The following is a 12,805-nucleotide window of genomic DNA, read 5'->3' on the forward strand; positions in this document are numbered from 1 at the left end:
GAGAAGAAAAAGCTAACTAGGATGAGGGACCCAGAAGGGGGCCCAGAAGCCCCTCACACAAGATTCACCTTCCTTTGGAGATGGCTCACTTACTACCAGGACTGACCTGGTGAATATCTACCCACTTCAGGGGGCTCCTAGCCTCTTCCTTCAGGCCTTCAACCTATAGTTTCAAGAGGGCAAGCCTGTCAGATGAGAAAATGTAATTCATAAAGTCTTGCATGGGTTCAAGCCCCCTGCACAGTGGTGGGGACATGGTCCAGTGATACTGACCATGACCAGTGATACTGGTCCATGAGCAGACACAATTTCACAATCTCTCCAACACCCAGGAAGATGAGGGTCTCATCATGGTCAATGCTGCTCTGAGGCTTATCAAAGGGCAGCACAGAAACAGCCCCAACCCTCAAATCTCCATTATCAGATGCTTCTAACTTGCATGGGAAAGTTTATTCACAGCATTCTAGAAGGCATGGGGCTCCCAGGCTGGGATTTCACCAGCTCAGTCTGCTTGTTCATGTTCGTGCAGATCTTTCCTCTAGCTGAGAAACAAGAGTAAGAAGAGAGAGATGCAGAAGAGTGCCTGATAGAAAAGCATAAATATGGACCAAACAAACAGACAGAAAATACCATGAATTGCATTCAGAGCTTTATTCATGCCAAAGTTTGGGGATTGCACTAACTCTGGCAGGCTGCCTTGGTAGAGAAGCAAAGCACAGAGGCGAAGTGATGAGGTTCTACATCACTGGCAATAGCAGAGAGGGGGCCAGAAGCTGGTGCATGTTCCAGAAGGGGTAGCGGGGCAGTGCATTCTGGAGTTGAGCTGTCGTATGTTTAGCAGCAGCAGTCATCCTCATGGTCACAGCATGCAGGACCTCGGGACCTCATGGGGATAATTCCCAAACAGCAGCACCCAGAGCTGCCACATCCACAGCTGCAGCCACAGCCCCCAGAACCACAGCATCCAGAGCTTCCCGAATTCTCACAGCAGCCAGACGATCCTGTGTTGCAGTTCTGGGGCCGCTGAATCCAGCGTCTCAGGGGACTCACCCCGAAGGTCCGGGGAGCCAGACAGCAGTAGCTGGTGGAACAGGGAGCAGAGCATGGGTCAGGGACACAGTACTGGGAGGTTGAGCCACTTGCAGGAGCTTGAACATAATAGCTCTGACAAGGAGACGCACCCTGGACATAGCACGTCTGGGTCTGGCAGGGAGCTGGACTTTTGATGTAGGTCATCTGGCAGGGAGCTGGGCACTTCACGTAGGTTTGGCGGGGAGTTGGGCACTTTACATAGGTTGTCTGGCAGGGAGCTGGGCACTTCGCATAGGTTTGGCAGGGCGTTGGGTATTTCACATAGGTCCTCTGGCAGGGAGCTGGGCACTTCACGTAGGTTTGAGTCTGGCATGGAACTTGGTACTTCACATAGGTTTGAGTGGGGCATGGAGCAGGGCCTGTCACACAGACAGTTTGGGTCTGGCATGGAACTGGGCATTTCACAGAGGCACCATTGGTACCCTGCCCAGCCCCTAGTCCCGAACCTTTCACACAAGATGGAGGGAACTGTGGCTGCTTCTGCTGGTCACACATTGTTCTGTGGCTTTGCAAAATCTGAAAAGAAAGGTTTCATTAGAACTGTAAAACTAGGAAGGTTTCTAGGGGAAACCTTCAACATCCACTTTGAATACAGTGATTTGCAAGCAAGGCTTTCTTGAGAAGGTTGCAGACATCCAGAGGCTGTATACTTGGCAGGAGGTAGATTCAGAGCCAGGGACTCTCAGCTCAGCTTCTGTGCCTGTATCTGGCTATGTGGCTTGGTACAAGTCATCGCTTACCTCTGGGCCTCAGTCTCTATATTGGGAAATGGAGGCTTGAAATGGTGCTGCCTGTGTTTCTACCCAACTCTCCAAGCCTCCTCTCCTCTTTCTTCAGTGTCTGCATTGTGAATTACCCTTTGGAAATTGCTGCTCCCAGATGATTGCCCCCTGCCACTAGTTCTCTCCAGGGTGACTTCCCTTCTTCCTTCTGCCCAGACAAAGAATACCCAGCAAAGACAAATTTATGTCCATGGACCCTGAGCCAACATGAGCCTCAAGCTGTGCCCGGTACTGAGCAAAGAACAAGGCTAAATTTGAGCAGGTTTCCACCATGTGCTCCTTGAACCAGCTGGACTAATCACTTGGCCTCATTAGCACATGGACCCAAGAGAGGACTGCACAACTGCATTCAGATAAGGGGATGGGGAGCCAGTTCTCTAAAGTCCCTTCTTAAACAGGAATACCAGCTCATCATGCCCCCCTCCCTCTCCTCTCACTCCCCAGGCTCCAAGTTTCCCACCAGCATTGCTTTCAGCCTCCTTCAGCAGATTTCCTAAGCATCTAGTCCTCACTCACCCCTCATCCCACAGCTCTCATCCCACCCCAGCTTCCCCAAAGCTCTGTTTCTCACCATGTCCTTATCCCGTATAGAGACTTACCCTCTTTGCTGATAGGAGCAAGACTGGAAGAAGCCAGTGATCTGAAAAACTAGCAGGTGGGGAGACCTTTTATAGGGCAGCAATGAGGCAATTTAATGGCATCTAAATGAAGCACCAGAGATCACAAGGAGAAGGGATGGTGTTGCATTGGCAAGATTCCTCCCCAGTATGCCTGGCTCCTCAGTCAGAGGCAGGGCATGTCTGTGCTTGACATTGGGTTTTCCCAAACACTAGATAAATGATTCCTGTTCCCTTCCTCAGGAAACAAGTCAGTCTCCTTTTCCTAGAAGTTATGAGTGATGCCTATGTGATCTGTCTCTAATGAAGCTGTTTCCAGGTCACTTGAGTCTTCAGGACTTATCCAATGTATAGTTAGATTCTCAATTTTTCATACACTGTGCCGAAAGCTAAGTGTAGCTTAGAGAATCAAACTAAAATTGAGAATCTAATCTAAAGCTAAGTGTAGCTTTTGGCACAGTGTATGAAAAATTGATAATTTAACTATAGATTCACCTCACTTCACTCAGCCTAACTGAGTGTTCTGTGGGCTTCCAAGGTAACTTCTGCTGGTCTAGGTTGCTGAGCACAGTTTGGCCCAGTGGTCTCTGGCCCAATATGACACAAGACCTCCAAAAAATGGTTTGTTTCATGGAACATCAGGTTATTCTAGGTTCATTTGGAAACTGGGTGGGTGCTTGATGATCCTAGGCCCCAGGCTGGGGTCTAGACTGCCTCCCCTCAGCCTTCTCATGCCCCTTAGGCTCCCCCATTCTTACCTTTCAGGACCTCACTACCAGGCTTCAATTCCAAAGAGCCCTGAGCAGGGAAAATTCCAGCCAGATGAGCACTGTGTGATAACAACAACAACAATAATAATAGAATCTAAAGTTTATTTGAATACTTTATATATAACAATTCATGAGGCAGTACATTTACAAATGGACACAACTGAGGCCCTGAAAGTTTAAGGGAGTTACCCTCATCACAAAGCAGATAAGTAAGGAAGCCAGGCCTCAGATGCAGGAGTCTGCTTTCATAGATCATGATCTTTATTATTACAATATGTTGCCTTTTATTTCTGAACATGGCATTGTCCTTGAATCCCTGCCTGTTTTCTTTTCCACAATGCAGAAGATGTAGAAAGAGAGGTGGGAATATTATCTACTGAGCACTTACTATGTGGTGGATACTGTCCTAGGCTCCTTGCCTGTGTTATTTCATTTGATTTTGAAATAACTCTATGAGACAGGCTTCATTAGCCCCAATTTTACACAAGAGAAAACTGAGACCCAGAGGTCCACTTTGCCAAGATCATCCCATCAGTAGGTAATGGAGTGACATTGCAACCCAAACCTATCCAGCTCCAGAGCCCATGCTACCCCCACTGAGCTGTATTGGGTCACCCACTGAAGAAAGTTGTCTTGAGCCTAAGCCTAGCACTGGTCCAAATGTCAATTCCTTAGATAAACCAGTGCAGGCTCCACCGTGGCCCCTACGGCCTCTCAGGTAAATTGTTCTACTGTATTTGTACATAATAGATCCCCACATTTCCCAGGACCTATAAGCTTTAAGGCTTCTACATTTCCTAAACAAAGAGGATGCAAAGACCCACTAATTCACAGCCCCTCTCCCATGTCAAGCCAGGTCCTGCAAAGTCTTCCCCTGAATACTTTAAATATCTCCCCAACCCCACCTACCAGCCACCCCAATCTCTCGTAACCAGCACTCTGCTATTTCTATGAGATCAACATTTCTAGATTCCACATATAAATTAGATCATGCAGTATGTCTATCTATGCCTGGCTTATTTTGCTTAGCATAATATCTTCCAGGTTCATTCACCTTCTCACAAATGACAGGATTTCCTTCTTTTTGTGACTGAATAGTATTCTTTGTGTATATATAGCATTTTTAAACATCCATTTATCCTTTGATTTACACTTAGGTTGATTCCTTTTATTGCCTATTGTGAATAGTGCTGCAATAAATGTGGGAATGCAGATATCTCTTCAATATTACTGACTTTGGATATATATCTTTGGATATATACCTACTAGTGTGATTGATGGATTATATGCCAGTTCTATTGTTAATTTTTGAAGATCCTCCATACTGTTTTCCACATGGCTGTACTAAATTGCATTCCCACCAATGGTGTGTTAGATTTTATTTTCTCCACATCCTTGGCAACATGTTATCTTTTATCTTCCTAATTTCACTTAACATAATGACCTCCAGTTCCATCCATGTTGCTGGAAATGACAGGATTTCATTCCTTTTTATGGCTGGATAGTATTCCATTGTATGTTCATACTCCATTTTCTTTATCATTTATTCACTGATGGACACTTAGGTTGATTCTGTATCTTTGCTATTTATTGTAAATAGCACTGCAATAAACATGGGAATACAGTTATTCCTTTGATATACTAATTTTCTTTCATTTGGACAAATACCTAGTAGTGAGATTGCTGGATAATGTGATAGTTCCATTTGCAGTTTCTTGAGACACCTCTATACCGTTTCTCATAATGGCTGCACTAACTTACATTCTCGCCAATGGTGTATAAGTTCCCTTTTCTCTACATCTTTGTCATTATTTTCATTTGTTTGTTTTTTGATAATAGCCATTATTACAGGAGTGAGGTGTTATTTCATTGTGGTTTTGATTTGCATTTCCCTGGTGATTAGTGATATTGAGCATTTTTTCTAGATATGTTGGCCATTTGTACGTCTTCTTTTGAGAAATGTATATTCAGATTCTCTGCCCATTTTTAATTGGGATATTTGTGTTCTTTCTATTGGGTTGTTTGAGTTCCTTATACATTTTGGATATTAACTCCTTATCAGATGTATAGTTTGCAAATGTTTTCTCATTTTGTAGGTTGTCTCTTCACTCTGTTGCTTATTTCCTTTTCTGTACAGAAGCATTTTAACTTGATTTAATCTTATTTGTCTGTTTCTGCTTTTGCTGTCTATGTTTTTGAGGTCATATTCAAAAAATCCTTGCCCAGACCAATGTCATGGAGCTTTTCCCCTGTTTTTTTCCTAGTAGTTTCATAGTTTTGAATCTTAAATTTACATTTTTAATTCATTTTTCAGTTGATTTTTGTATACAGTGTGAGATAAGCATCTAATTTCATTCTTCTTCATGAGGATACCCAGTTTTTTCAGTACCACATATTCAAGAGACTTTCCTTTCCCTATTGTGTGTTCTTGGCACCTTTGTCAAAGATCAGTTGATAGCAAATATATGGATTAATTTCTGGGTTCCCTATTCTGTTCCATTGGTCTATGTGTCTGTTTTTATGCCAGTACCATGCTGTTTCAGTTACTATAGCTTTGTAGTATATTTTAAAGTCAGGTAGTGTGATGCCTGTCTGCTGTTGAACATTTTGGAAGAAGCAAGATGGGAGACTCTGCCTCAGGCTTGGTGTCCTGGCTTAGAGTCCTCAGGCATGGTGTCCTGCTTCCTCCTGTCGTTCCTGCCTCTGAAGGGCTTGTCTTACTGCACAGCTTCCACCATGAAGCCCACCAGTCAGTCCCTCTCCCCAAAGGGAGGGGTAAATGAGGAGGGATGTGGTTCCAGGCCATTCCACTTCTGCTCTCCTAAGTGTCCCTCCTCAGTGCATACCCAGACCTGATGTTTTATGGAGTAAAAGGAAAAGGAACCATCTCTTTTTGGGGTTAGACACCACACGGGGTAGCTCATCAAATTTGGTTCTCACGATAGTGTTCCAAACAAAAAATAACTTGTCCAAGCTCACACAGTTAGAAGTGATAGAGCCAGAATTTGAACCCAGGTAAAAGAGACTTCAAATTTTGTTTTTCTACCAAAGCATGCTGCTTCTGGTGTTACAATCCATGATGCTTCAGGAACCATACCTTTCAGTCACCCAACCTATAAGCAGTCATTAAGAAGCCTTTTGCGTTATATGTAGGATGGGATATCCTCATTTTACAGAGAAGAAAATGCCCTAGAAGACCAGCCATTTTAAGATGTGCCAACAAAACTGGAGACAGACATTTCAAGGCACAAATAGAAAGACCTGGACCCTTATCCTAATTGTGCCACCACCCCAACCTGTGATTCCACAGTGCCCTGGTGTCTCTAGGCCTTTTCTCTTCCAATCTAAAGCAAAGAGGCTAGATGAGACCCCTTCTGGCTATGATATTCTGTGGTTGTAGGAGCCTGTTCTACAAGGGAAATGTATACTTCCACAACCTAGCCTTCCATGGAGTTATTCCCATGAGACTATGATTTTCAAGAATTGTTAACTGTGGACATATTCACCCATATATCATCATAGGACCTGGGAAACATTGACTAAACAAATGAATGAGTGAATGAATGAATGCGGGTGCTTTACATTGACAGCACAGCCAAGACTGACCTCCTTCCTCCATGTGGTCAGTGCTGTTCTGTCGTTAGCCAATCTGTGCATCTCATGCCATCTGTGAGCTCTGATTGGCTCACTTCCTGCTGTATGGAGTCAAGCTCTAACTAATGGGTTTGACATCTGCAAGCAGTACTAGCATACCTGGTGAGAGACACCTTATCTATGTGCCACCAAAACAGGTGGGTGGGTTGTGCCCCACCCACTGTATAGGCTGGGAAGGCAAGGCATGGAGAAGTCAGATAACTGGTGCAAGTGCCAGGATGACTCACAGGGTGATCCCAAAAATCTGCTCCCAGAAACTCCCTTACATTTATCTCTTTGGATGCAAGCTGATAGAATCAGAGACTTGTGGATTCATGGAAAACTAGTCCAGAGAAGTAGGCGGAGAGAATTATCTCCAAGGCAGAAAGTACTAAAATAGGTCATGGGGTCTGGCCCCTGCCAGAATGCAATTGAATACCTGTGTCATACAGCCTAATGGGCTGCTATCCCTAGAAAGATCTGCTAATCTTTAAAAGTTCTCTGTAAGGTAGGTACAGTGGCTCGTGTAATTCTAGTTACTCCAGAGGCTGAGGCAAGAAGATTGCTTGAGCCCATGAGTTCAAGGCTGCAGTGAGCTATGATCATGCCACTGCACTGGAGACCCTGTCTCTAGAAAATAAAATAAAATAAAATAATACAAGTCCTCTGTAGTGCCCCTGGTTAGCTTGTTTTGGGATTTACCATCAGGATAGTCAGGAACTGTATACTAGATTATCTCTCAGATCCCTTACAGCACCAACATCCATGAATCCTAACATTCACTATACATTTGAAGCTGGGCCCCTTAGTGTGGGAACCAGACTCAGATTTTAACCCAGATCAGGGGATTAAATAGGGAGGTGCCCAAAAAGACATGTTGCTCTCCGACATCATGTTCTGGGTCTCCTCTCATCCTAGGAACTTTTCCTGATCAGGGACTGGGGACAATCTAAAGGCCAAATCTGGGTCCCTCCCCTTCTGGGGACAAGAAGTAGGAAGAAATGAGAAGCCACACACTGAAGAGAGGGAGGGCACAGGAATGTTGGTACGCGGTGAGAAATCTCTCTACTGTGTCTGAGATCAGTGATCTCCACTCTTAGATTTTATGTCTATGTATGTCTGTTTCAGGCCTAGCTCCAAGGCTTGCACCAGAGATCCCCTGCGATATTCCTGTGATAATTGGGGGTTCCTCCTAGACTATCAGGAGATTCTGTTGTAGAACCACAGAATGAAGGACAGAGGGCAGCCCCTATATTGTAACTGAGGCCCACAGAGAAGGGAATAAACTTGTTTGAGGTCACACAGCCAGGCAGGAGCTGACTCTAGACAGGAATTTCTCAATCTGATCTAGGACATGTTCTGTAACCACACGTGGACACTAAGCTGGCTTGCTAGGGAGTTCCCTCACCTGTCTTCCTCCTTACCTCCATTCCCACTCACCACTTCCACCCAGACTACCACAAGAAAAGCCAAGGAACATCTTGTAAAGGACATCCTCTACGGAGCAGAGAGGGCTTTCACATATGGAGGGGAAAAGCCATACAGGACTCCCACTGTGTGCACATGTGTGGGTCATCCAAACATGAGAATGCAAGCCCCACCTAGCTCAGAGTCACATGGGCTGTTTGTGCTGGGGACACGGCAAGACAGCACTGAAGCCCTCTGGATCACAGAGGTCAGTGAATATCAATGTCCAGATACTTCTCTTTCTCCTGGAATGGCCCACTAGTGCTGGTTTCCTGGAACATCCACCACCCTTTCCCTAACCCATTTATTCCCTTATAACATATACCAGGTAACTAGTCCCTCAGATTTACTTACAGCGTTGTAGAACTGTTTCATTGCATTTGATCTTACAACCCCCTCCCGGATTTTCATTGGAAGTTGTCTCTCCATCTTTTCATTTCAAGATATAAAGGGATACAGAAAACTTTTACAGATAGAACCCACTGAATTATGTCCCCTCTTGGACCCCTCTCAACTATTTTATCCATCCTCTCTGTGCAAATGGCTTGTTCTGACCTTTATTCCAACCTCTTCAAGACCTTCACCCAAAGAGCCAGCTGAACTTTTCACATCTCCTTTCAGACAGTCCCAGTCCTAGTCATAGCTCTGCCAATTCCTAGATGTGTGACCTTAGATAATTAGCTGTACATTCTGAAGCTGTTTTCTCATCTATAAAAATGAAGACATTAATAGTCAGAGCATGTCATTCCTCTGCTCAGAAATATTCAAGTGACTTCTCATTCTGCTCATGGTAAAAGCCAAAGTCCTTACAAAAGTTTTCAAAAGGGATGCACAGACTGGACCCCACACTCTGTACTTCACTGATCTCATGTCCTATCCTCTCCCCTCACTCTGACCCTACACCAGTCTGCTTGCAGTTTGTCTGATGCTCAGGCACACTCCCACTGCAGGCCCTTTGCTGTTGCTTTTTCTCTACCCACAGTGTTTCCCCAGATGCCCACGTGGCTGACTTTCTCACTCTAGTCTTTGCTCAAATGTGGCTCTTGTGAAGGCTTCACTGGTGACCTCATTTAGCATTATAATCCATACCTACTTGCCCTCCCTGTCCCTCTTCCAAGCTTATTTCTCTCCTTAGAGTTTATCCTCATCTAATACTTATATATTTTATGTATGCATGTATTTTTCATTTTGTCCCATCAGAATATGAACCCTATTGGGTGAGAACTTTCATTGCTTTTGTTCACTGCTCTGTCCACAGTGCCTTACTATAAATAGGGCTTGGTACACTCAAAACATATTTGTCGGTTGCGTGAATAATACGTATTTTTCTTATTCATTTTGTTTGTCACCTGCTTTCTTTTCTTAGAATAAGTTTAATGAGGAAGAAATTTTTGGCTGTTTTGTTCACAAGTCTATTCTTAAATCTTAAAACTGCACTTGATACATAGTAGGCACTTAATAAATATCTTTAAAATAAACAGTCCAAGCAAATGTTAATGTGAGATAAAGCATATGCCTAACATGAGTAAATGCTAACTGAATATTGGTTAGTTTTGCTGGTGTTGCTATTTCTTATCCCCCGTCAACCATATGTAGTCATTACAGGTGCATTTGATTCTGAACAGCGACCAGAGCAGGGGAACGGGGTGAGGAACAGGGCTCTTCCTTCACTTCAGATGGGCTATGTCCCAGAAAGCCTGTGACCTGCCACACCAGCCCCTGACTTCCAAAGCCACCAGCCTCCACCCTTTCCTCCATCCTAATACATCATTCTGGGGACTAGTGAACCAGAATTTCAAAGAGTGATCTTGGAGCTGTCACACGTGGGTGCTGTCTGTGAGAGTACAGCAAGGATGACAGTTTTGTTTCCAGTGCTCTCCTGAGCCAGCACAGCCATTTGGCAAGTCCTGCGTCCTGCCCCAAATTCTTCCAGATCTCTGGGTAATCCCTAAGTACCACTTTTACTTATTCAGCCCCTCCAAGACTTTTCTAACAAATTCCCTGCATTAAATCTTTCTGTGTTTAAACTAGCTAGAATGTGGCTAGAATGGTCTCTGTCTTCATGACCAGACATTGACATCCTTAAGCACATACATTATATACATTACATATAATAAATAGCTTATAGTATAATCTTCTTCAGGGATAAGGTGAGAGGCATTTAACAATCAAAGAGAAATAAATATGTAATTTCAATTAGTAGTAAGTACAAGAACAACAGCAGGAACAACAACAAACCAAGTTTATTTCAACAGCAGTCTGCAAAGGCCCAAGGGTGCATGCTAGTGCCCACCTCAGTCTGCACTTTCTCCCAGTGAAATCGTTTGAACTTCCTGCATGACCACAAGGCTAAGACAGGTCTGCAACTTGTGACCTACCATTACCAATGTGTCTGCCTCAGAGAAAGTCCTAAGTCAGCAGAGCTCTGTAACAAGAGGCTCCTTACCTTTGGGACACAGTGGAGAGGACAAGGGAAATAGTACTTCACTGAATTCCAATTCTGACTTTTGGATACTGTAAATAGGCTTCTTAAAGAAAGAAACCTGGGTTTCAATAGAACTTTATTTAACCAGACTCTTGCATGTGCACAACACAATTAATAAGAACAGCTACAAAAATGAGTACACTTTTCTACATGGTTCCCAAGTGGATGTGATGCTATTCTGCTTTCTTAATATTAATCCTTTAAACACACACACACACAGAGAGAGAGAGAGAGAGACAGAGAGAAAGAGAATATTGCTTTAGAAAATGTGCAGTAAGTACATTTTTTTAACTTAAGTAAATTAGATTTTTCTGTCCAAACAACTTTACTGACTTGGCTATTTCACCACTAATTTTGTTTTTAATTTAAGTTAGGTTTATCTTGGAATTCTAATCAATCCTTATTTATTGTTTTCACAAATACTGCAGAATTTTAGATTTTCGTGAAGGTATGTGTACATAAATAAGTAATTCATTAAAGTTTAATTGGTTGATTTTTCTCTATTCCAGTAAAAGCTATAAATCTATCTTTCTAGGAAAAGGATTGGGATTTAGGTAAAAGTGAAGAAAAGTGGAATAAAAACCACCATCAAACTGGGACTTGAAAATTACTTGAAAGTAAATTTACTGTTGCAAAGCTCATCAGAAAATTTTTCAATAATCTGAGAAATATAGATATTGACATAAAGCTAAAATAATGCAAATCCAAGGCCTGAAGTTGATGAGATGCAAACCTGCATGTTTATTCAATTGATGGGGCTACAGAAAGGAAAGGCAAGAGAGTGAAGGAGGTAAAACACCAGGCTGCAATGGGTCCTTTGCCCACTAATTCCTTCGGTGCTGCTCCTGGTCCAGGTCAGCAACACCCCCCTCCAGAGCAGCAGCCAGAACCCCCATACTGCTGGCCACTGCCACTGCCATAGCAATTGAAGCTCTGGGGTCTGTGGCAGTGGGACCTATGGTGTCTGTGGTGGCTCAGGCAGCAGCCACCTCCCCCAGAGCTGCAGCAACCACAACCCCCCAGAGCTACAGCAGCCCCCAGAGCTGGAGCCACAGCAGGAAGAGATTGGAGGTGGGCATGAGGATGCACACTTTGAGGGGCATTTTGGGGGATACTTGGGGATAGGACACTTGGGAGGGGGCTGGCACTGCTGCTGGTTCTGCTGGCAGGACATCTTGGTGGGATTTCGATAAACCTGAATTACAAAATAGAAACATATACAGAAACTTAATATCAAGAGCCATTACTTTTTTTTTATTTTAAAATCCTCCCCCAAGGTGATGAAGAGGAATATCTAAAATATGGACATGTATAGAAACCTCTTTCAGACAAAGAGTATATCTTCATTACTTTTTTACCCCTAGAGCTTTCAAAAATTCTTAGTATTTGTTAGGTGGTTAATAAGTGACTTCTGAGCTAATAAAGCCAGCAAAATTTGAATGCCATCTCAGAGACATGTTAAATACATTGCAATTCTTCCCACATGAATCTATCTAGAAATGGAATTCAGAAATTCGTAGAAAATCTGTTTAATAAATAATAATAAATTTGAGATCTGCACGGTTAGAGAAAAGCTTCCTTCAGAGCAATGGGCTTAGGACCAGCAGGCCAACCATTGGTATGGCTGTAGCAATCCCAGGTCATTCATCATCTGCCTGTCTGATCACAGGGATAATCCTTCCCAGGTTGGTTCCTGCTTTGTCCAGAGCCAACTACTACTTCTGGCCTTCTGGCCTTGTCCACCATGTCATCCTCCTCCTACTCCACGCTTCACTGTTCGCCTTCCAGAATCACTCTCCATCTCCATCTTCATCCCGCTAGCGCCCCCCTCTGGATTCCTATAGAAACACTCACCGTGTGTTCAGACGCAGCAACAGATACGTCCCTTAGGAAGCAGAGCAGATGAGGAGCCAGCAGCAGGAACACACTTTGTATGGATCCTGGGGCTGGGCCTCGGAT

At 43.8% G+C, this 12,805-nt stretch overlaps 2 protein-coding genes across 2 annotated transcripts; both read right to left on the minus strand.

Annotated features, from left to right (window-relative positions):
• Nucleotides 1–638: 638 nt before the first annotated feature.
• On the minus strand, nt 639–1,603 carry KPLCE (KPRP N-terminal and LCE C-terminal like protein). The gene has a single exon (XM_004026694.4). The coding sequence runs from the start codon at nt 1,585–1,587 to the stop codon at nt 835–837; it is 753 nt and encodes a 250-aa protein (XP_004026743.1). The 5' UTR covers nt 1,588–1,603; the 3' UTR covers nt 639–834.
• Nucleotides 1,604–11,701: 10,098 nt separating this feature from the next.
• Nucleotides 11,702–12,020, minus strand: LCE4A (late cornified envelope 4A). The gene is given in 2 exon segments (XM_063705817.1): nt 11,702–11,866; nt 11,868–12,020. Coding segments are annotated over 2 exon segments (318 nt in total).
• Between the last annotated feature and the right edge of the window lie 785 nt (nt 12,021–12,805).

This window comes from Gorilla gorilla, chromosome 1, assembly GCF_029281585.2.
Source record: "Gorilla gorilla gorilla isolate KB3781 chromosome 1, NHGRI_mGorGor1-v2.1_pri, whole genome shotgun sequence".
In the NCBI taxonomy this organism is placed as follows: Eukaryota; Metazoa; Chordata; class Mammalia; order Primates; family Hominidae; genus Gorilla; species Gorilla gorilla.

Excerpts from the sequence above, each read along its gene's own strand:
- KPLCE (XM_004026694.4), bottom strand. The coding sequence starts at position 1,587 with ATGTGTGACCAGCAGAAGCAGCCACAGTTCCCTCCATCTTGTGTGAAA.